The sequence below is a fragment of the Muntiacus reevesi genome, chromosome 18 (assembly GCF_963930625.1).
Source record: "Muntiacus reevesi chromosome 18, mMunRee1.1, whole genome shotgun sequence".
NCBI lineage: Eukaryota > Metazoa > Chordata > Mammalia > Artiodactyla > Cervidae > Muntiacus > Muntiacus reevesi.
Genome location: NC_089266.1, coordinates 35,489,641 through 35,510,992, shown reverse-complemented (window position 1 = coordinate 35,510,992; position 21,352 = coordinate 35,489,641). Strand labels below are relative to the sequence as shown.

Here is a 21,352-nt window from a genome sequence, read left to right as displayed (position 1 = left end):
CGCGTCTCTGAATGTATCTGCCTCGGTCCCATCTCTGCCTTCGCTACGCGCGCGCCCCTCGTGTTTCAGGGCTGACCGTGCCCCCACCCCGACTCCGCATGTTTGCGTCTGTTTCCTCCCATTCTGGCCCTGTCTTTCCCCGTCAACCGACCGACTCCGGCCACCAATCTCGGGGCCAAAGGGGGGGTGTATATAGAAACGCGCTGCGGAGTCCTGCCCCGTCCCCGAGGGGAGGGGCCTTGTATATAATGTAACATACAGAGTATAGTGAAGAATCTATTTAAGGCGCCGCAGGGAGGGCTGCACGGCCGGGCTTGTGGTTCCTGGCGCGGCGGGAGCCTCCTGCCGGCTCCACGAGCACTTTCTACTTGTGCATGGGCTTGGTTTCTACGAATTGCCATTAAACATCGCTGCACCAGCCAGCCTCCGGCCTCTGTCTGCGGGCGGCGGGGAGGGGCGGGGCCTCGGCCGGCGGAAGGCTGCGGGCGCGCCAGGCCGGGATCTGAGCCGCGCCGGGGCGGGGCGGGCGCGTGGTTTTCCGCCTCCGACGTGTTTCCGGCCTTAAAGGCATTTTGCCCTTCCCTTTAAGACGCACCGCCCCCTCTCAGTCACTCCCAAGATGGCGGACCTACTGGGCTCCATCCTGAGCTCCATGGAGAAGCCACCCAGCCTCGGTGATCAGGAGACTCGGCGCAAGGCCCGAGGTGAGGATCCCAAATTCATAGCCGGCTTTCTTCGCCTGGTTCTCAGGATCGCACTCCTCCTTCTTTGGATGACCCCGCCTTCTCAACCTTGAAAGACCCCTCACCGGCCCCTTCAGAGACCCCCCGAGTCCCTAAAAGGGCTGCTGACCCGCCCGCTGTTCTTAGCGGAAGATGATTGGCTCCCTGAAGCTCAGCACCAGCCCCCTGCCTCTTCCTGCCCTGGCCTTCCTCAGTCCTTGTTTTCAATTCGCCCATGGGCCCGCCTGTCCGCCGGTGGTGTGGTCTGATTGGTAGGTTGCCCTGAACCCCACCCAACCCCTTCCCGCCTTCGGATCGGAGGGCGGTGAGATCGACCTCTCGGCCCCGCCTGCCCTAGCGCTCCGGTCCTTGCACCTCGTCCCCTTCCGATTGGATCCAGAATACGTCCATCCGCAACCCTTTCTCCCCTATTGGCCTCCTCAACTTAAAGGTCTACCGATCAAGTTTTGTTCGACCTTCCTCTAGCCCACCCCACCCTCAGCACCTCTAATTGGCTGCTGGAGCCGTTCAGTGCCCTTATGCCCCGCCTACTTGATTTAACCCGATCCCTTCTGCCGCGCTTCAACATTTCTTTCATCTGTACCCTGAAATTCCTGAGTTCCCTGGGCGGGTCGTGAATGTTGATTGGAGGAATAAGAAGGCCCCTACCCGGTCCGATTGGCCATAGTCTCCCAGCCGAGTAACTTCTCTACTGGTGGTTCAAGTTGGACTGCCCGTGTAGGGCGCGGCCCGCTGGGCGGTGCAGGCCACTTCTGCTGGCTCCGCAGCGTGTGAATGAATCTGACAGAATGAGTGCCTTGGGGGAGGACACCGGCTCCCGACCTGTTCGAGGGAGGCCAGGACAGGCTGGGTGCCTTCAAAGTGCTCAAGTGCTGCTTAATGTCAAACTAACATCCATATTTACTGAATGGTTGCTAAGGGCCAGGGGCACACTCAAAGGAGCCTGCAGTCCGGAGCATTGATGAAATGATCACACAGTTAAAAGTCAACTTTATAAATGCTCTGAAAGAAAAATAACTGTTAGGAGTGGAACTACCTAGGGCTTCTAACCTAGCCTGCAGTGAGCTGAGATCTGAAGAATAGATAATTCAGTTAGTGAGAGGGCAACACAGTGCTCCAGGCAGATATTTGAAAGCTATAAGGAAGGAGGGAGCATAATGGGACCTGGGAACTGAGTTACTTCATGCTCACCATGACTGACTAGGTGGTTCACAGTGGCCGTTGACAGACTAGGAAGCTGAAGTTCAGAGTTTAGTCGCTTGCCTGTGGTTACAGGGTTACTTATGGCGGCCTTTCAAACCCAGGTGTGACTTTTAAGCCCATGTGCCTAACCATAATCTTAAGTCACCTCCTCAGATGAAGAGAGAAGACTCTCAAGTCAGACAGAACAGTCAGTGACCAAGATGGGGTGCTCTGACAGTCAGAGCCCATGAGGTTGAGGAAAGGAGCGCGCCTGAGCTGTCAAGCCCTGGAGCCACAGAGAGTAACTGAATAGGAAAGGAACAGGGTCCCTGGCTTCTAGGAGCTCAGAGTGGGGTAGGGAAGACAAAAGTTACAGTCTGTTAGTTCTCAGCACGTGCTGTAGTGGGTGTCTGAACCAAATGTGCTTGGGCCCCAGAGGAAGAAGTAATTTTTCACCATCTGACTCATGGTGGATCTCAAAGTTTGCAAGGGGAAGAAGAGCATTTCAAGCAGCAGGAACAACGTGTGCAAAGACATGAAGTGATTAGGAAAATGGGAACAGGTTCAGTGCAGCTGAAGGGATTCTGATCCTGTGGAAGAAGTAGGCCTTAAGATTGTCAGCAATTTGAAATGGCAGAAGAGAGAAGAGGGGACAGTAAGACCCAAAGGTAATGAGTTCCCTTTACAGCTCAGACACCTGCACTCCCAGAGGAGAAAATGTTAGACTGGCCATTTCAGCTTCATGTCGGCTGTAGAAATAAGAAGTGGGGGTGTTACAAAATATAGGAAGTTAAATAATTTCCTCTATCCTGTGTAGACAATGAGATGATAAACTCTTTGAGGCCAGGGCTGGGTCTGTTCCCATTACCTCCCCAAGCCATAGAGTTCTTAGTATGTCGTAAGCAATAAATAAATGTTTGCTAGTTGGTTTCCCCAATGGGAAACAGGGTTGAAAGTGATTCTCATCTCTGTTTCTCCCACTAAACTGTGAGCTCCTAAAGGGCAAAGGTATGTCTTCATCCTCTTTGTACTTCAGGGCCTAGCACCATATCAGGGATAGAGTAAATATCAATAAATGCTTGGTGAATCAACAGTAATCCTCCCTTCCTACCCTGACACCTCCCAGTGGACACAAGACCCCTCCCAAAGTCTTACACCCTCTCACCACCCATACTTCCACCCCTGGCCTCATGCTGCCATTTCTTGCCCCCAGAGCAGGCAGCCCGCCTGAAGAAACTACAGGAGCAAGAGAAACAACAGAAAGTGGAATTTCGTAAAAGGGTGAGAACAACTGGAGAGACCAAAGGCAGCTTCAGAAAGGACCAACAATAAGTTAGAATTGGAAGGTTGAGGACTTAGTTTGTGTGGAAACTGTCTTAAGAGAGGTGAAGCCCAGAAGTCAGTGGCACGGAGGTGGGAAAGGTGTGGGAGGCGCAAGCCTGTTGGCCCGGCTGGGGAGAGGGGTAGTGGGGTGGAGCCATCATCTCATATCTTCTTCCCTTTTCCCTCTACCAAGATGGAGAAAGAGGTGTCAGATTTCATCCAAGACAGTGGGCAGATCAAGAAAAAGTTTCAGCCGATGAATAAGATAGAGAGGAGCATACTGTGAGTGTCTCTGGGCTGGGGCGACAGGAAGTGGGTGGTCAAGGAGGCACGAAGGGTGAAAGGTTCAGCGGGGAGAACCTCCTAGAGAAGGGCACTGGCCCCCCTCATGGCTTCACATCCTCTTTCCCTTTGGCTCCCCCTCCCCAGACACGATGTGGTGGAAGTGGCTGGTCTGACATCCTTCTCCTTCGGGGAAGATGATGAGTGTCGCTATGTCATGATCTTCAAAAAGGTAAAAGGCCCAAGTTGAGTTCCCCACTCTCTCCTTTCCAGCCTGTACCCTACCCGAGGGGAGAAGAATGAGGTAAACTATGTATGTGGAACCTTGACCCCATCACCCACTTCTTTCCCAGGAGTTTGCACCCTCAGATGAAGAGCTGGACTCCTACAGGCGTGGCGAGGAGTGGGACCCCCAGAAGGCTGAGGAGAAACGGAGGCTGAAGGTGAGTTATGCCTGGTAGCCCCTGGGAGGGGCTGGGGCCAGGCCTTGAGCTGCGGTGCCCCCCTCTGCACCCTCAGGAGCTGGCCCAGCGACAAGAGGAGGAGGCGGCCCAGCAGGGACCCGTGGTGGTGAGCCCAGCCAGCGACTACAAGGACAAATACAGCCACCTTATCGGCAAGGGGGCAGCCAAGGATGCGGCTCACATGCTACAGGCCAACAAGACCTATGGCTGTGGTGAGGCCACAGTGGAGGCTGGGAGGGGGCAGGGAAGAGGAGCACAGTATTGGGGGGAAGGAGAGGGGAGGCCAAAGCACAGGACTCCTAGGTCCTCCCACTTTCCCGTCTGCCCCTAGTGCCCGTGGCCAACAAGAGGGACACACGCTCCATTGAAGAGGCCATGAACGAGATCCGGGCCAAGAAGCGTCTGCGGCAGAGCGGGGAAGAGTTGCCATCTACCTCCTAGGCACCCCAGCTCCCCGGGGCAGGGCAGGGGCAGGGAGGGACGAGGCTGCTGCTATTAGAACCCATCCTGGAGCCCCACCTTCTAACAGCTGTCACTCAGGCACAGTGTTTGTCACTGTTCGAGCTCAGATATGTACGTGGGGTGTGTGTGTGTGCGCGTGTGTGTTTGTTAGTATGTGAAAGTGTGAATGCTCAGGTGGGTATTTAATCTGTATTATTCTGTTCGTCCTGGAATTTTCTTCCCCATGGGGCTGGGGTTACTTTACATTCAATAAACACCGTTTGACCCAATATCTTGGTTCCTTAGCAGAGAAAAAGGTAGGCTCTGGAGAGGAGGTGAAATAATTATAGGTTGAATAATATAAACTTGGTTTTGTGGGCCAAAGATGGCCAAATATTGGCACTTTTGCAGAAATTCCTAAGGGATGGTATTTTTTAAGAGCACAGTCATTACGGCCAAGTGGTCTAGCTTTGGATCCTGACTCTGCCACTTCCTATCACCTTGGGTAAAGTATTTTGCCTGTTTGTGACTCAGTTTCCTCACCAGTAAAATGGGGATAATAATGGTAACTACTTGATAGGACTATTTCAAAGATTGCACAGGTCAATATATGTTAAATATTGAGAATAGTTTCCCATCCTCGAGGCTCCATGGAAATGTAGCTGCTTTGGTTTCCATGACCATCCTCACCAAGTACCTTAATTTCATAAGGACGAGCACTCAGACCTCAGCACTGCAGTGCCCTCCGCAGACCCCGTAAATTTCCATTTCCGGGCAGATCTGATCCAGCTTCCCCCTCGTGGTGATGTCAGACCTTGGTCCCCCACCTCTCTGGAGCTGGTTCAATGTTTCTGTCAGTTCCTCTTCAGCTTCATTTCCCATAATACACTGGCTTTCCCCTGCCGCCTTCCATAATGTGAGGGTAATGGTTCTACATCCAGCCCAACTTCCTCTCTGACCAGTCCCTCACTTCCTCCTTGTCGCAGCGGATTCCATGTCCACTCACCCCTCCTGCCCTACCTCTCCACCTCCTGTCTCAGGGACCAGCATCTCCTCTCCCCCTTCCCATAAACGAGCAGGCCACTGCCTTGGTTGGCACCAGTGTTTTATTTCAGAGGGAAGGGCTTGAAGGCCCAGGTCTGTCCTGTGCACTCCTGGGGCCTCCAACCTCTCACTTGGCCTTCGGGTTACGGAATTTGCGTCCAGCAAAGACAGCCTTGTCCCCAAGAGCCTCCTCAATCCTGGAAGGCAGACATGGTCAGGGCTGTGATATTCCAACCCAAAAGCCCTCAGCTCCAGATGCCCAGGCCCACTGTGCCCACGGTACCTCATGAGCTGGTTGTATTTGGCCAGACGCTCTGAGCGGCAGGGGGCACCAGTCTTGATCTGAAGAGAGAAGAATTACAGGAGTTGCAAGAGATTAGAGAGAAGGGATTGCACCTAGCCCCGAGGGAGCAACCTGTGGTGGCATTCAACTCTGGGGCAGGAGGCCAGGGACCCCAAGAAAACTCAGACACTGGGCAAAGGGGGGCACAGGAGTACCTGTCCTGTGCAGAGCCCCACCACGAGGTCGGCGATGAAGGTGTCCTCGGTCTCTCCGGAGCGGTGGCTCACCATCACCCCCCAGCCGTTAGACTGAGCCAGTTTGCAGCTGGGTGGAGAGTACACTTGATAAGGCTTGGTGGGACTTCCTCAGGGTGAAAGCCAGGGGCTGAGTGGGGCCTTTCCCTTTTATTTTGGGGGGTGGGAGATGTGTGGGGAGGGTAAAGTTCTTGGGGAAAGAGAGAAGGGGAGATACCTGATCTTGAATTTGGATTCCTGAGATGCTGGTGGGAAGCAGAATCTGGGAGATGGGGATGGCAGGGGTGGGGACGGGTTGAGGCAGGGTGACAATGACAAAGTTCCAGGGTCAGGTCAGGAGTTAGTCAAAGGTTTGAGGTTGAGAGGGTGGGGTGGGTCAGGAGCCAAGAGAGAGTCAGACCTGGAGTTAGTGGACAAAAGGGTAGATGGAGAGGGTAGAGCTGGGTGGAGGGAGGTCATGATGCCCTGGTCCAGGAGGCACTCACGCCTGGATGGATTCAGTCACCGAGCCAATCTGGTTGACCTTCAGCAGCAGGCAGTTGCAGGCCTTCTTCTCCACAGCCTGGGCAATCCTTTTGGGGTTGGTGACTGTGAGGTCATCCCCCACGATCTGGATGTTAACCCCCGAGAGGAACGAGGTCCAGGTAGCCCAGTCATCCTGGTCAAAAGGATCCTCAATGGACACCACTGGTGGGGGAGGGGAGCAGAGTCAGATTAAAGGTCAGAAGGGCCTCACAAAGGGGTAATGGGTCAGAAAATTGCAGTGGGGCTAAGGATGAGAGGGACTGAGGTGGTGGCAGCGGAGGGGCCGAGGCCGGTGTGCTGGGCAGCTGCTGGGGACTTGGGCAGGAGCACTGGAAGCCCGGGTCTCACCAGGGTAGTTCTTGATGAAGTTCTTGTACAGTTCACCCAGCTTCTCCCCACTGATGTGCCGAGCGGGGTCATCAGGTGACTTGAAGTCGAGATCATACTTCCCATTGCGATAGAACTCAGATGCTGCTACATCCATGCCAATCACCACTTTGTCGGGGTAACCAGCTGCCTGGATGGCCGTCTTCAGCAGCTCCAGGGCTGGGAGAGGGCAAGGGAGGACTTGAGGCTCCAGTGCACCCCATCTCCATGGGGACCCCAGGGGCCCTGCCCCCCCAGGTGCTCACACTGACCTTCATTGTTCTCCAGGATGTTGGGTGCAAAGCCGCCCTCATCACCCACATTGGTGGCATCCTTCCCGTACTTGGCTTTGATGACCCCCTTGAGGTGGTGGTAGACCTCGGCCCCGATGCGCATGGCTTCCCTGAAGGAGGTGGCCCCCACAGGCAGGATCATGAACTCCTGCATGGCCAGCTTGTTTCCAGCATGGGAGCCCCCGTTAATCACGTTGAAGGCCTGAGACAGGGAGAGGGTGCTCAGAACTTGGGCCAGTTTCCAGGAATCAAGAAGGGATTGGGGTGGGGAAGGTGAGGTCAACATGGAATCCTGGATCCTCTACTTACTGGCTGGTCTAGGATGAATAATTTTACTCCTCAGAGCCTCTGCCCTCATTTTCATAAAATGGGGATATCACCTGCTTACCTGCAGGATCTTAGGTGGAAAATTAAGAGAAGTTGGATGTACCGTTAGCATGTGTACCTAACACTGACATGGCACTTACTACAGGCCAGGCACTGCTCTAAGTTCTTTACATATATTTTATTGGCTCATTTTATTCTCTAAACCACCCTGTAACTACCTACAGTTTATTATCCTTCACTTTACAGATGAGGAAACTGAGGCTCAGAGAGATTCAATAAACTTGCCAGAAGTCACACAACTAGGTAAGAGACAAAACCAGGATTCGAACCCAGCAGCTTGTCTCCAGAGCTCAGGCTCTTATACAGTCTGCCTAGTAAGTAACAATAAATGGTAACATTATTGTTGTGATGAAAGTCAAAGGGTTTCCATAAATAGCAAATTTGGTTTCATAAGAATTAAAGAAGACACAGAAATAAAATGCCCAGATCTTTGCCATGAAGAAGCTCTCCATCCGATCTGGGGTTGGGCCACAGCAGAATGAAAAACTGGAGTAACTAAGCCTGGGATTGGAATGTGAAGGAGCCAGTTACATCTAGGGAAAGAAGCAGACAGAGGTTGAAGGGAAGGTTTGGATTGTGGAAAGGGGAGGGCTGGGCGGCAGTAGGAGAGGTTCCATTTCAGGAAACTGTTTCTTGGAAGCTGGGTCTGGAAGGTGGGTTTTCTGGGGGCTGCCCCTGCCCTCCCCCGATGGATGGTGTGCCTGTGGGATGTGGCTGGGTGGCTGCACTCACGGGGACTGGGAGGATCAGCTCTGGGTTCCCCGCGAGATCTGCAATGTGTCGGTAGAGCGGCACCCCCTTCTCAGCTGCTCCAGCCTTACACACGGCCAGGGACACACCCAGGATGGCATTGGCCCCAAACTTGGCTGGAGGAAGCAAGTATAAACTGTGAGTGCTCCACCCACAGGGTTTAGGGCTGTCTCCCAGAATGTCCCCTCTGGTCACCCCAGAAAGAATCCAGAGCTCCAAACCACTGGGCACTGAGTAAGTTAACAGATGTCTTCCCCATCCCACCGGGCCCCAAGATCCCCCACCCTAGGGAAACTTGTCAACTTCATGTCTGTGTCCACAGACCGACCCAAGCCTGGCATGGGGCAGGCATCAGGAAATGCCTGGGAGATGAGTACAAATCCTGCCAGTTACACTGTGCCCCAAAATGCGGGATGCAGAAATAATCCTAACCAGACCTTAGGCCACAGTCCTCCCCTGTCCCCCCCTGGCAGTTCACCCCCACCCCCCACCAGCCCCCACAGCCCATCCCCTGTCCCTAGCCCTTCACTCACATTTATTCTCTGTGCCATCCAGCTCAATCATAAATTTGTCAACTTTTTCTTGATCCACCACACTTAGTTTCTGGAAGGGCAAGTTTGAGGAGGGGAGAGCAGAGGTTAGATTTATCAGGAGTCAGGATGTGAGCTAGAGGAAAAAGACATGCAGGTATCGGGGCAGAAGGCTTGGTTGGCCAAGCCTGAGCTTCTGGGGATGAGGCAGTAGGTGAAGGAGTGCATGTTCTACTTGCCTTTTCCAGCAGCGCGGGGCCAAGGGTCTTGTTGATGTGTTCCACAGCTTTCAGGACCCCTGGAGAGGCCGCAGAGCAGGGGGTTCAAGAGACCTATGCAATCAGGTCTCTTCCCGTGGCCCCCAGCTCCTGGAGAACTTTCAGTTCCCCTTTCTCTTCCAATGCACAACCTTTTTGGCACCAGGGACCAATATCATGGAAGACAGTTTTTGTGTGGACCAGGCATGGGGTGGGGGTAAGGGACGGTTTCCATATGGTTTCCAAGTGCATTCTTTTTATTGTGCACTTTATTTCTAATCTAATGTTGACAGTGATCTGACAAGAGGTACCAGTCCATGCCCTGGAGTTTGGGGACCCCTTCTCTACCTTATGCAGACATCACATGCCACATTCTGAAACCCCCCCTCACATATGGCTCCTCCAGCCTTGGTCTTTCCTCACCTTTCCCCAGGTATCGAGATTTATCTCCATCTCTTAGTTCCAGAGCTTCATAGATACCTGTGGAAGCGCCACTGGGCACAGCTGCTCGGAATCGGCCTGGGGTGGGAGGAATTGGAAGATCACGGAGAGTCCCATTTACCTCCAAAGGGCTGAGGGGACAGGGGGCAGTGGAGAGAGACCATGGCTCCTCGCTGTGGGGTGGGGAGGTGGGTTGGGGGTGGAGTCAAGCTGGAAGAGCAAGGCCTGGGGAGAAGTCTGGAGAAGGGGATTCCAGAGAAAAGAGTGGATGTAGCATGCAGCTGGGGGGCAAAGCAGATGGAGTTGGGGGTCTTCCCAGGTAAACCAATTCAGTGGTCCTGGGTTACCCTTGGCCGTGTGCAGGTCCACCTCCACAGTGGGGTTGCCCCTGGAGTCCAGGATTTCCCGGGCAAAGATTTTCTGCATGGCCATGGCTGCAGGGTGAGAGGTGTGAGTGAGTATGGACAGCTGATCCCTTAAGGAACCCCAAATCCCTTGCCCTTTAAGAGTCTTCCCCACCCCAAGGAGGCAGGTGCTGGAGCTAAAAATACCCCACAAAAAGGTCACAGACCAAAGTGGCAGGCGCAGCCCCCTCCCCCACTCAGAACAGCTCCTGTTCCACCCTCCCATCCTCAGAATACGGGGCCTCTCTTTTTAAAACTCCACCACTTGCTGAACCCCATCTCCCACAAAGCTGCACTATGCCTTCTCCCTCCACCCCCTGGCCAAATACTCTGTTCTCCATGGCTTCCTAGCCTTCAAAGCCTCTCCTGTTACTCTACGTCACTTTTCCTGATCCTCAGCCTTCTCCAAACCTTGGGGGCCCCAAATTCCACCACCTGACTCCAACTCTAACTCCCCTTCTCCATCATCTCTGTCTGCCTCCCTTCACAGTCTCATTTTCCTATCCTTGGATACCCCCATCCTGTGCGCTCCAATCCCTCCAGGATTCTTAAGCACAAGCTGACATTTCCCCCAGGCCAGCACAGCCCTCATCCTTTACTACCCCTATCCCCTGAGGCTGGAAGATTCACCAGACCTGGGATGTCTTCGCTGGGCTCTGAGTCTAGGTGGCAGCTGGGACAGTGTCAGCTCACCCCCTCTCAGGCCGGGCATTTATCCTGGAGCCACCCTGTGCCCCAGCCAGCCCCGCCTCTCCCCCTCTCCATCCTCCCCCTGAAGCTGGGCTGGCAGCCAAGTGCCCACTACAGCCTAAAGCAGAAGCCTTTGGCCCTAGGCACCTGCCCCCTTCCCAAAAGGTCAATGACTATCTCCTTCTTTCTCTATTCTCCAATAAAAGTCCTTATTTTTAATTCCATTTCTGGGGAGAAAGAGGAGAGGGGCTTCAGAATGAGGGGGTGGGGGGGGGTCTCTCCCCGAGTCAGGATTGTATTCCTCTTTTGCAAAGGTTAAAGAGGAACTAGTGCCCTTTAGGAAAGGCCAAGGGTAACCTGAGCCCTACAGGGCTGGGGAGGGGGCCTGGAAGAGGGGCTGCAGGAGTGACAGCCACAGCTCACTTGGTGGGCGGGGGACTGTCTCTATCCTCAATGGGAGCTGGGGAGGGGGTTCCGGCCGAGAGCAGAGCTCTAAACTGAACTGCCCACTCAGAAGGCGAGAGGGTCTCACCTCTCAGGGTCCTCATGGCGGCCTCTCTCCGCTCCACCCCATCCTACCCTCTCCCGGCCGGCGAGGGGAGTGGGGGAGGGGGAAGGCAGACGAATTTAGACAGGCCCTAGGAGTTGGCGCGGCGCCCTGCTGATAGCGCTGGGACAGCACTTATCGCCTGCGTGGAAGCTGTCAGTCAGAAGCCCTTTCTCCACCGATCGCGACCGCGGGCGCTTTAGGGCGTGATCCCAGCCCATCAATGAATGGTGCTGAATCAAAAGTGACCAAAAAAAAAATGAATGGACAGAAGGTGAAGTGCCCTCTTCTGAGCGTCTGACCGCTGGGGGTCAGTCGGGTGGGCCTCTAGCATGGCGGGGAAGTGGGTCTCTGCACTCTGTGATTCTCTCCGTCTCAGCGGGTGCGGCGGGAGTAAGGTCAGCCCTGACTTTGGCTGCAGCCCCGGCCGGGAGCGGAGGGCATGCGGGTTTCGAGCCGGCTGGCCGGCCAGCGGGCGAGGGTCACCGGCTTCTCGGCTCTTCGCCCCGGACTCGTGAGACCTAGTCTGCCGGCGCCGGGTGACTCACCCCCAAGCTCTCTTCCCGAGCTCCCCTCCCCGCCCTGCCCCGCGGTGTGTCTCCCAGCCCCCTCGCCACCCCCCGCCCCTTATCTCTGGCCGCTCCCTCTTGGGAGATTTCCACCCTGGGGTAGGGGGTGCGGTAGGCCAGAGGTCAGGATGGCGGGCGGGGAGCGCCGCCACGTGCCCGCCTGCGGCCCCGCCCGAGCTGGCCAGTGACTCAGCCGCGGCGGCTGTCGAGGAACACCGGCTCGGGGGGCGTCGGGTGCTCCGGGGGTTCCGAGTGGCCGCGCCCGCTGCGGAGGACCGGAGAGAAACGAAGCCCCTTCGCGCCCGGGAAGCGCCCCTCCCCCGAGGGACCGGAAGCGGCCAAGCCCCTCAGCGGCCCGGGCGGCCAGCGCGAACTAGTCACCTAAGCCGGACTCCAGGTCCCGCCCCACCCGCTTCCCGGTGGACAGCGAGCGAACTCATCGCACACAAGTTCTTAGCCTAAGTTTTACTGAAAAAGGAAGGGGGAAAAAAAAAAAACAAAAAACCAAAAGGCCAAAGTTGAAGGGACATTCCCCCTCTTGAAAAAGTTGCAATCTTGAGAAACCGCTTAGTATTCTTCCGCCTTGGAAAATAGGCCCGCCCGTCTGGCCCCACGGTGCTCAATGACCTCTGCAGACACGGGCCAAGGGGCACAGCCGGTGACCCAAACTGCTGACCGGGGTTCGAGCAGGGCTGGGACATGGAGTGAGGAATGAGGCTGGAGCTGATCCAGTGAGACACAACCCCTGGAGTCGAGGTGGGCGCCAGTGAGTGCAGCTTGTGCCCCCCGGGCAGATGCTGGGGACGGAAGTGTCCCTGGTGGGTGCCTTCAATTCTGAAGACGGCCGGGGGTATTTGGTCAAATTTCCCTTTACTGCCTTATTTCTTGAATAAATAAAATCAAGGGGGCAGAAGCGGCCAGGCACACGCCACGCCTCGCCTCCGCCCCTTCCGCCCGGCGGGAGACACGTCCCCGGCCTGCCTGCCTTCGCCGAGGGTCCAAATCCGTCCCGCTTGGCGCGCCCGGGCGCGCGCCCGCGAAGCCCGCCGCCTGCCCCAACCGCCCCACGCGCTTTCCCTCCCAGCCCCGGCGCAGGCGCGGGCGCACGCGCCCCGCCGCCGCCCGCCGTTCCTGCCCCCGGCAGAGGTGGGGGAAGGGGGAGTCGTTCTGTTTAACCCTGAGTTACCCGAATCCTCCTTAATTTGCTAAATTTGCAGTTTGCTATTTCTTACTTCTTTCACTTTCCTTCTTCTCTCTGGCTCACTCCCTTTCCCTCCACTAAACTCTGATAGTTTAGGCGGAGTGGAGCGGGCCCTAACCTTAACTCATCCCCACCCACCCCCATCCTTTTTGCCTCGCTTTCCATCGAACTCTGCAAATTTTGCAATAGGGGGAGGGATTTTTTAAATTGCATTTGCAAAGTTCGGTATCTGGGCAGGCGAGGGGAGGGAGAGAGGGAGTGGGGAGCAGGCCCCGCCCCCACCGCCCTTTGCAAATAAAAATCTAGGGGGGTGGGGAGGAGCAGGAAGTGGCGGTGCGAGGGCTGCTGCACAGCTAGCAGAGCCGCGGTCCGGACGGCAGCGCGTGCCCCAAGCTCTTCGTCTTCCCCCGCCCGCCAGCCCTAGCCCAGCCCGCGGCCCCAGCAGCAGCCCCGAGAGCAGCCCCAATAGCAGCGCCATGGCCGGGTGGAACGCCTACATCGACAACCTCATGGCGGACGGGACCTGTCAGGACGCAGCCATCGTGGGCTATAAGGACTCGCCCTCCGTCTGGGCCGCCGTCCCCGGCAAGACCTTCGTCAACATCACGGTACTGAGAGGCCTGCACGGTCCTGGGGACTGGCCCGGCTTGGACCTGAGGGAGGGACTCGGGTGGGGGCGGGCGCGGTCTGCGGACGGCGGCGGAAGGCCGTGACCCGGTCCTTGCCCTGGAAGTGGCGCGAATGGCGGCTGCACGTGAGCGGGCCCCTCCATGGCCCCCTGAGTCCTCCGCCCCGGGCGGCGGCGCCCAGCCCGCCCGCCGCCCCGCTTTCCGCGACGGGGCGTTACATCCGGGGCACAGGGCGGGGAGGGTGCGCCGCCCGGTGCGGCGGCCCACTTCCGCCTCCTTCAGGGCGGGTTGGGCACGCGCCGTAGTTTCTACCCGGGATTTTGATTGAGAAGGGACTTGGGGACCCCTGGACCCCTAGCTCCACTTCCGGCCGCCAGCTCGCGCCCCTTCCACCATTGTTCATCTGATGCGGGAGGGAGCCCCAGTCGCATGGCCTGGGTCCCTGGCTCGACCTCCGTGGGTTCCCTGCCCCTCCCAACTCCGTTAGAGAGGGCTAGGGCGCCACACGACGCCCCCCTCCCGGCCAGTCGGCACGTCGGACTCAGCATTCCTGTGAGACCAGTCCCGGGTGTCCCCTCGCCCTCCCTTCCCGCCATCCGGCAGGGCCTGGAGCAGGGGAACTTTGTGAGAAGTTCTAGGATAGTATAAGTGAAGGAAGAAGGGATGACTACTGCTGTCCCCATCACCACCTCCCCTGTCCACACTGCCCGGAAGTGGGGAGGGGGAGCGGAAGTTCTAAAGGGGGGGAAGGGGATTTCCGGGCGGGAGGGGACCGGATGTGGGGATTTGGGGTGTAAGGGGGAGGGGAAGATACGTTCCCCGGGGTATCTAGACCCGAGAGCTGGCTTGTCGGGTCTAGCCCCAGGCCCCCTCCAAAAGTTCTTCAACTTTCCCTGAATGCCCCCAGGCATTTGCTTCCTCATCTTAAGAGCATAACTACCTGAACCTAAACTCTAGGTTACTTAGAGACCCAGGCGTCCGGGCCCCTAACAACTCCTGCAGAACCTTTGACCAAATAAGGGCAAAGTTGCTTCTCCTGCTTTGCCCGCCCCCTCCCTTCCCCTCTTCGCTTCTGCTTTTCCTGAAGGAGAGTTCTGAGCATCCAAGGCTCTCCACTCCATTCTCTTAACTGGTTTTTGGCCCCATTTATTTAATGGGTTTGTTTTCCCAATTAAACGACATCTAAATAGACATCTGAGTCAGAGGACTATGTTGTCCCTTCCTGTTAACATTCTCTAGGTTTCAAGATCATGTTTTTGTGCACTTCCAACAATCCTGAGTTTCTCAAATTTCACGAATGTGTATGAAGCACGTAACATACACTTCTCGTCCCAGGGGGTTTGGCTTCCTTGAGAAATGGAGGCAGGTGGGAACTCTGGTGTATTGACTGACTTGCTGGGTGCGTGGTTCCCTTTTCAGCCTGCTGAGGTCGGTATCCTGGTTGGCAAAGACCGGTCAAGTTTTTTCGTGAACGGGCTAACGCTTGGGGGCCAGAAATGTTCTGTGATCCGGGACTCACTGCTGCAGGACGGAGAATTTACCATGGATCTTCGTACCAAGAGCACCGGTGGAGCCCCAACCTTCAATATCACTGTCACCATGACTGCCAAGAGTGAGTTTTTCTTACCCTTTCTCTAGCTCCAAAATCCCTAACGTACCTCCTTTTGTTAATCTTTTGGGTTCTTCTGTGTGGATCACTTAGTATGAAAGGATCAAACCAGGTTTCTGCTCCCAGAGTGCTGGATGCTGGGGCACTGAATTGTTCCTCTAGTTCTGTCTCAGTTCCTCACCATACGGTATAAAGAAGTTGAACTGTATTACCTCTTAAGTTCCTTCTTACCTTGAGCATTTTCAGAGGAGAAACTCCCTGTTTTCTTGGAGGAGGTAAAAGGTTCATCATAAGTCAGCATTCAGCTCTTGTCTTTTGAGCTCTTTTGTGAAAACTTAAGAGGTGGCCGGCTCATCCACAGCCATTTCTAGCCTGAACACATGAGACAACAGTCCAGGAGCCTTTGACCCCTAAATTTTACTGTGCTCCTTTCCAGCCTTTAAGCTTGATTTTCCCCTTTTGAAAAGACCTATTGTTTCAGGGTGACTGACAGCCTGCCTGTGTGTGGGGGGTTGGGAGAGATGAGGTTGGGTTACAGCCCCCAGGGTTAGACAGCTGCTGAACAGCTGGCAGGGGGTGGGGTGGTGACACCTGGGTCCTAGCCTCCTTTCTCTTTCCTCCAGCGCTAGTCCTGCTGATGGGCAAAGAAGGTGTCCACGGCGGTATGATCAACAAGAAATGTTATGAAATGGCTTCTCACCTGCGGCGTTCCCAGTACTGACCTCGTCTGGCCCTCCCCTCACCACTCCCCACTGCTTTTGCACCCCTCTCCTTCCCACACACATACATACACCATTTTTATTTTTTGGGCCATTACCCCACACCCCTTATTGCTGCCAAAACCACATGGGCTGGGGGCCCGGGCTAGATGGACAGACACCCCCTGCCCCCAACCCATACCCCTCGTGTGTGTGGTTGGAAAACTTTTTTGTTTTTTGGGTTTTTTTTCTGAATAAAAAAGATTCTACTAACAAGGTGCTGTGTGGTTGTAGCCTGGGTGTCAGGGTGGAGGACAGCTCTTGTGACCTGCCTCCTTTATCCTGGCTTGGGGTTAGAAGCAGCAGGAAGGTTGAGGGCACTACAAAGTCTTAAGATTTTGAGCTTCTTGCTTTCATGTCCAGAACTAAACACCTGCTTCAGCCCTGCCTGGCCAGATTGGCCAGGCCTTCCACAATAACATATCCAGCCCTAGGTCCCCAGTGTGCTAGCTGAATTGATGGATAATGGAATAGAGCCATCCAGACCAGAGAATGGGTCCAGGCCTGAGGGCAAGGCAGGGCCAGTTGAGTCATCCTCATGTGTGGGTGGGGCTCTCCCTCTCTGAGTCACAACAGATGCCTACTGGGGCTGTCCCCGAGACAGCAGGTTAGCCTCTCCTCCCCGCACACCCTTGCCCCTGTATGGCAGAAAGGGGCAGTTCCCCAAAGGATGATACATTTCCCTGTGTGAGAATGATCTCACCCTTCCTTAGTCCACAAAAACAATTTTATTAACCCAGTAAGTGAAGACCCTGTCCCTTTGTACCCCCAACCCCTTCAAAAGGATGGAGCTGGATAAGGGGAGAGATCTGGGGTGGAAGTATCTCCTATCCCTCAAAAGTAGAAGACTGAAGAGAGGAAGAGGGGCTGTGCAAATAGGTCATCAGAGGTGGTGCGGAGGGGAATATTAAACCAGGATGGCAGCTGAAGAGGTAGAGGGAGAGGGGTCTGTTGAAGATCCAGGAAAGACAACGGGTGCTGGAGCTAGAGAGCCAAATGAGGAGGGAGGTGTGGGGCTGGAGCCCAGAAGAGGGGTCCGTTCTGAGGCAGGCTGGTCCCTTGGCTCCCCTTCCTCATCACCCTCTTGCCCCTGGGTTTCTTCCTCCTGCTCATCATCCCCAGGACCCCGATGCACAGGCTGCTTGCAGATGGGGCAGGTCTTCCGGGTTTGAGTGAGCCAGGGGTCCACACAGCGGCTGTGATAAGCTGCCAAGAGGAGTGAGGTGAAGCACCTGATGCCTGCTGGGGGCCTGGGGGCATGGGCACAGGAAGTGAGGGCCTCACCGTGAGCACAGGGGAGTACCCTCAGCTTGTCCCCATCCTCATATTCATCCAGGCAGATGGCACACACATCATACTGGTCTCCTAGTGGAAGAAGAAAGTCTTTTTACAGAGCCATTCTGAACCAGGGCCCACGGGAAGTCACTCTGGGAGGCCTGTGCTAAACCTGCAAAAGTTATTTTTTTCTGGTTCTAAAGAGCCAGAGGAAGAGTTAAGACGAGCAGGGTGGAACATGAGGAATCTGGGGTTAGAAGGCACATGCAAAGAGAAGCAGAGGTAAGAAGGGAAGTGGGTTTTCTGGGGGTTGGTGTGAGTGGAGAGATAGTGGGAGGAAAGGAAATGGGGCGGGGCTTCTGTCATAGCCTTATAAGGGCAATGGAGGCTCTAGGTCTGAAGACCCAGCCCCTTCTTACCTGTGTCTTCCTTCTCTGGCAGCATCTTCCCCACTCCTTCCATTTTTCTGCTTTATCCTCCTCTCTTACGAGCAAGGTCCTCCATCTTCCCCCCTCCCCCCAACTATTCCATTTAATCATCTTTGCTTTCCACCTCCTGCTCTAAACCTGTCCTGTCCTTTAATGTATGGGTAAAAAAAGGAAAGATAGCATCTCAGACTGACATCTCCCTGCCATCTCTGCCCCTCATCTCCTGGGCTTCAAATCCTTCAGAACCAGGTAAGTGGTGGGAAAGGCCTGCTCTTCTCAACCCTCCTCACCCTTCTGATAGTCATGTGTAGGGATCTGTTTCAGCTGCTCTTTGGTCAGTCGATTCCGCTGGAGTCGTTTCCTATGCTGGATGCAACGAACTATCTGGTGAAAGGGAGTGGATGGATCAGTCTTAGAACAAATCTGGACAATCCAGTACAAACCATCCCTCTCTTGCAACCCCAGAGCCAATCTGGCTTTAAAGGCCTTGACTCTTCCCATCTTGCTCCCTGAGCTACTCACCATCACTGCTCCCATGGCCAAAACCAGCAGTCCCACAATCCCTGTGAAAGGGATGAGGTAATAGCCCAAGGGGAAGCTATTGTCTGGGACCAGAAGCACCCGAGCCCTGGAAAAAGGAAGACCAATATCAGGACGAGAAAGGCAAAATGACAAAGAAAGCAGGACAAAGTAACTGGCTCTGGACAGGGTGTGTGAGGATGGGGGAGAAAGTACCAAGAGGAAGAGTATGATGGGCCTGAGGCTGAATGGTTGGGGCACAGGCTTGGGCTCCAGGTTGGCATGGAAGTGCTGAAGGAAGAGTAGGAAGGAGGGACAGGTCCTACCCCTTCTCGTAGACAAAGAGGGCACGCAGGTACTCGGAGCTCCTCTCCCCAATAAACACAGATGGGATCCAGATCTGCTGCTGGATTTCCTCTGCAGGGATGAGGGCATTACACTGGGAACCCAAGCTGCCACACAAATCCTTTGGTAACCCTGGCATTTGACTCTTGCCCCATCCCACCCAAAGCATTGACTTCCCTAAGGCCCCACCCCTCCTGCCATCCTCTCAGTCTAAGCTCTACTGAAAACACAGCTGTCCAGCCTTACCACTATTCCACACCATGTTCAGAAGTTCATTGGAATTCACATTGTGTACCACAGCTGCACCATACCCAGCCTTCTGAGCATTCAAGACCTAGGGAGAAAAGGCAGATAAGAAACAGTCATGGGTGTTGCCACCTTTCGTTCCTGGTGCTCACCCTCCCAGCTCCCGCACCACATTCAGCAACCTTGAGGTCAAAGTTGCAGTCGAATCTTCGAAGCAGTGCAATAAAGACTGACCCGTTGACCGGGGCTGGGGGTGGTGGGGCAATGGGGCTGCAGGCATTGTCTGGGTGAGCCTCCACAAGGAAGCCCTGGGGAAGAGAAGCAAACAGTTGGATTTCATCTCCCTAGGTTCTGCTCCCCACAGGTCCCACCATGTACTGGTTCCCACATCCCGCACGTCCTCGTCCCTGGGGTTGGTCTGAGCAACCACACTAAAGTCAGAAATCTACCTCTTAACCTTCTGAAGATGCAACTCTGGGCAAATGACAGCCCTTTACTAGACTCTGCATCATCCCTCTTTCCCACATGAGCTAACCTGTACCCCAACTCCTGGCTAATTCTTCAGCCTTCCAGTTCCCCACTGACTGCAATTCGATTCTCTATTCATCCACATCACTTTCTCAAGTTTTTTCACATTCCCTGCTCTAATACATACTTGTTTAAAAAAGAAAAAAAAAAAAAACCAAATGGAGGTATTTGCACTGAGCCCCCTGTTACCAAACTCAATACTTCAAGAATGGAATCTTAAACCAGTCTATCTGGGGTTACACGGTCAGCATTAGTGAGGTAATCTGCCTGATAGATACCTTCTGTCCCCTAAAGCAAGGTGATTTTGCCACAAACAAATCTTTGCTGGTATAACTTCCTTGTCCCACCCTTTTCTGCCTGTAAATCTTTTATTTTGTATAGTTCAGAGATCTATCTGCTGGGTGGGATGCTGCCTGATTCATGGGTCGTTAAATAAAAGCCAGTAAGAGCTTTAAAATTTACTCCTGTTGAATTTTATTTCTTAACACCTCCCTTTAGTTTTTCAAATACCCATCTTACAAACAATACCGGTCTTTATGGCCCAACTGAGTTCTTGCTATGTGGTAGTCTGTGAGAAAGTACTACAAAACTGCTTATCTAATTTAATCCTCCCAATAATCCTGTGATAAGTTCTATTATTTTCCTATTTTACAGTAAAACAAACTAAGGCTCAGAGAGATAGTTAACTTGTCAAGATCATAAGGGCAGTAACTGGCTCTAGAGACCCTACCTGTTATCTTAGTCCACTTTCAGTTTCCCTTCCAAGGCCCAGAGTTCTAGTAGACTTTGTCTTTCACCTCCAGATTCTGGATTCCACCACACTCGACGTGCTCTTGCACTTAGTTCCTAACTTGACACTTTTCCCACTAACAGCTCCAAGAAAGGCTCCTGAACCTCTACCCAGGAAAGAGAATTTAAGGAAACAGGAAAAAGGGAAGGAAATCACCTGAAGTCCCTCCTGGCTCAAAGCAGCCCCAAAGAGAGCTGGGAGGTCTGCAAAGTCCATGCTGGCATTGTGGTCCGAGATCTGCGGACAAGAGCCCGTGTCGGCCCTTTAGTCTGCAACCTCTCCCTTCAGCGCCCTTCCCCCATTGGCCCCTCCGACTCACCGCTCGAATGAGCCCCCGGCTGGGGGCCGCTCCCCACAGCACAGTGACCACAACCACAGGAAGCGGGAAGGCCGCAGGGTGCATGGCAGCGGGAGGAGAGGCGGAGGGGGCCGCGTCCGGGTAACAGGAACAGAAACGGAGTTCTGCGCCCTCTCTGGCCCTCCTTCAGGATCCCAGGGGTCCAACCACCCCCAGGTCCCACTTCCCACCTACATGGGGGCTCGGGGAAGGACCTCCGACTCGGGGAGTGAGGTACCCAACTAGTCTATTGGAGCTGGGAGGGAGAGACTAAAAATAATCCTTTTCTGGTATAGGAATAAAACCTGGAAAGGGGACAGAGACCAGCACAGGTGACAGAAAAACTTCTGGAAGGGTGGGGGAGCTCAAAGGGGTGGGACTTCCGGCCAGGTGGGCCGTCTTCCCATCCCCTGGAAAAGAGTTTCCGGCAAAGAAAGTCAGGCCGCTTCCAGCATCCGACGCTCACGACTAAGGACTTCCGGTTCTAAAAGACCGATTAAAAGAAAGGTCAGAGGTGGAGGCAGTGCCTGTGGCGATGAAAGGAGCACCGATGCATCAGATGACTACTTAGTCGTTTCCCCGCTAGTGCCTAGGACCCTGCAACAGCCCGGTTTACAAACCTGTCCTCCTGGCCGCTGCGGTACCTTCAAGTCTCGCGAGAGGGCTCACCACATTTCCCTTCCACCAGCTGACAGCTTCCTGTACGTATCGCGAGAGACCGCCTAATTCTGACTAGCCTAGCTCAGTCCATCTCGCGAGATCTTCAGATACCTTCCTCTCCTTTTTCCCGCGATTCCAATTCGATAAAAATTGCGCCTTAGCTGGCTTCCAAAATCAGCCACACCCCTACCCACACCCATTCTTGAAGCTCCTCCTTCAGCTCCGCCTTACTCCCGGCCGCCTTTGCGCTCG

The 21,352-nt window shown here is 54.7% G+C and overlaps 4 protein-coding genes across 5 annotated transcripts; 2 read left to right on the top strand and 2 right to left on the bottom strand.

The window, feature by feature from the left end:
- The first annotated feature begins 472 nt into the window (after positions 1-472).
- Positions 473-4,725, top strand: SPAG7 (sperm associated antigen 7). The gene is made up of 7 exons (XM_065909009.1): positions 473-704; positions 3,139-3,206; positions 3,442-3,530; positions 3,678-3,762; positions 3,884-3,973; positions 4,050-4,206; positions 4,326-4,725. Exons 1-7 carry the CDS (start codon positions 620-622, stop codon positions 4,433-4,435), a joined length of 684 nt encoding a protein of 227 aa, XP_065765081.1. The 5' UTR covers positions 473-619; the 3' UTR covers positions 4,436-4,725.
- A 798-nt stretch (positions 4,726-5,523) lies between these two features.
- Positions 5,524-11,240, bottom strand: ENO3 (enolase 3). 2 transcript variants are annotated; one of them, XM_065909027.1, is made up of 12 exons: positions 11,192-11,240; positions 9,913-9,999; positions 9,548-9,643; positions 9,107-9,165; positions 8,871-8,940; positions 8,320-8,453; positions 7,180-7,402; positions 6,890-7,087; positions 6,502-6,703; positions 5,978-6,086; positions 5,763-5,821; positions 5,524-5,676 (listed from the first exon to the last, which is right to left on the bottom strand). In XM_065909027.1, exons 1-12 carry the CDS (start codon positions 11,205-11,207, stop codon positions 5,607-5,609), a joined length of 1,323 nt encoding a protein of 440 aa, XP_065765099.1. In that variant the 5' UTR covers positions 11,208-11,240; the 3' UTR covers positions 5,524-5,606. The 2 variants fall into 2 exon arrangements, with proteins under 2 accessions (XP_065765099.1, XP_065765101.1); XM_065909029.1 differs by lacking the exon at positions 11,192-11,240 and adding an exon at positions 10,605-10,676.
- Positions 11,241-13,289: 2,049 nt separating this feature from the next.
- PFN1 (profilin 1) lies at positions 13,290-16,188 on the top strand. The gene is made up of 3 exons (XM_065909030.1): positions 13,290-13,584; positions 15,025-15,217; positions 15,838-16,188. Exons 1-3 carry the CDS (start codon positions 13,453-13,455, stop codon positions 15,933-15,935), a joined length of 423 nt encoding a protein of 140 aa, XP_065765102.1. The 5' UTR covers positions 13,290-13,452; the 3' UTR covers positions 15,936-16,188.
- A 493-nt stretch (positions 16,189-16,681) lies between these two features.
- RNF167 (ring finger protein 167) lies at positions 16,682-21,255 on the bottom strand. The gene is made up of 10 exons (XM_065909686.1): positions 21,061-21,255; positions 20,423-20,924; positions 20,260-20,340; positions 18,968-19,093; positions 18,786-18,873; positions 18,521-18,611; positions 18,198-18,303; positions 17,966-18,059; positions 17,257-17,337; positions 16,682-17,178 (listed from the first exon to the last, which is right to left on the bottom strand). Exons 2-10 carry the CDS (start codon positions 20,504-20,506, stop codon positions 16,880-16,882), a joined length of 1,050 nt encoding a protein of 349 aa, XP_065765758.1. The 5' UTR covers positions 20,507-20,924; positions 21,061-21,255; the 3' UTR covers positions 16,682-16,879.
- Positions 21,256-21,352: the final 97 nt, after the last annotated feature.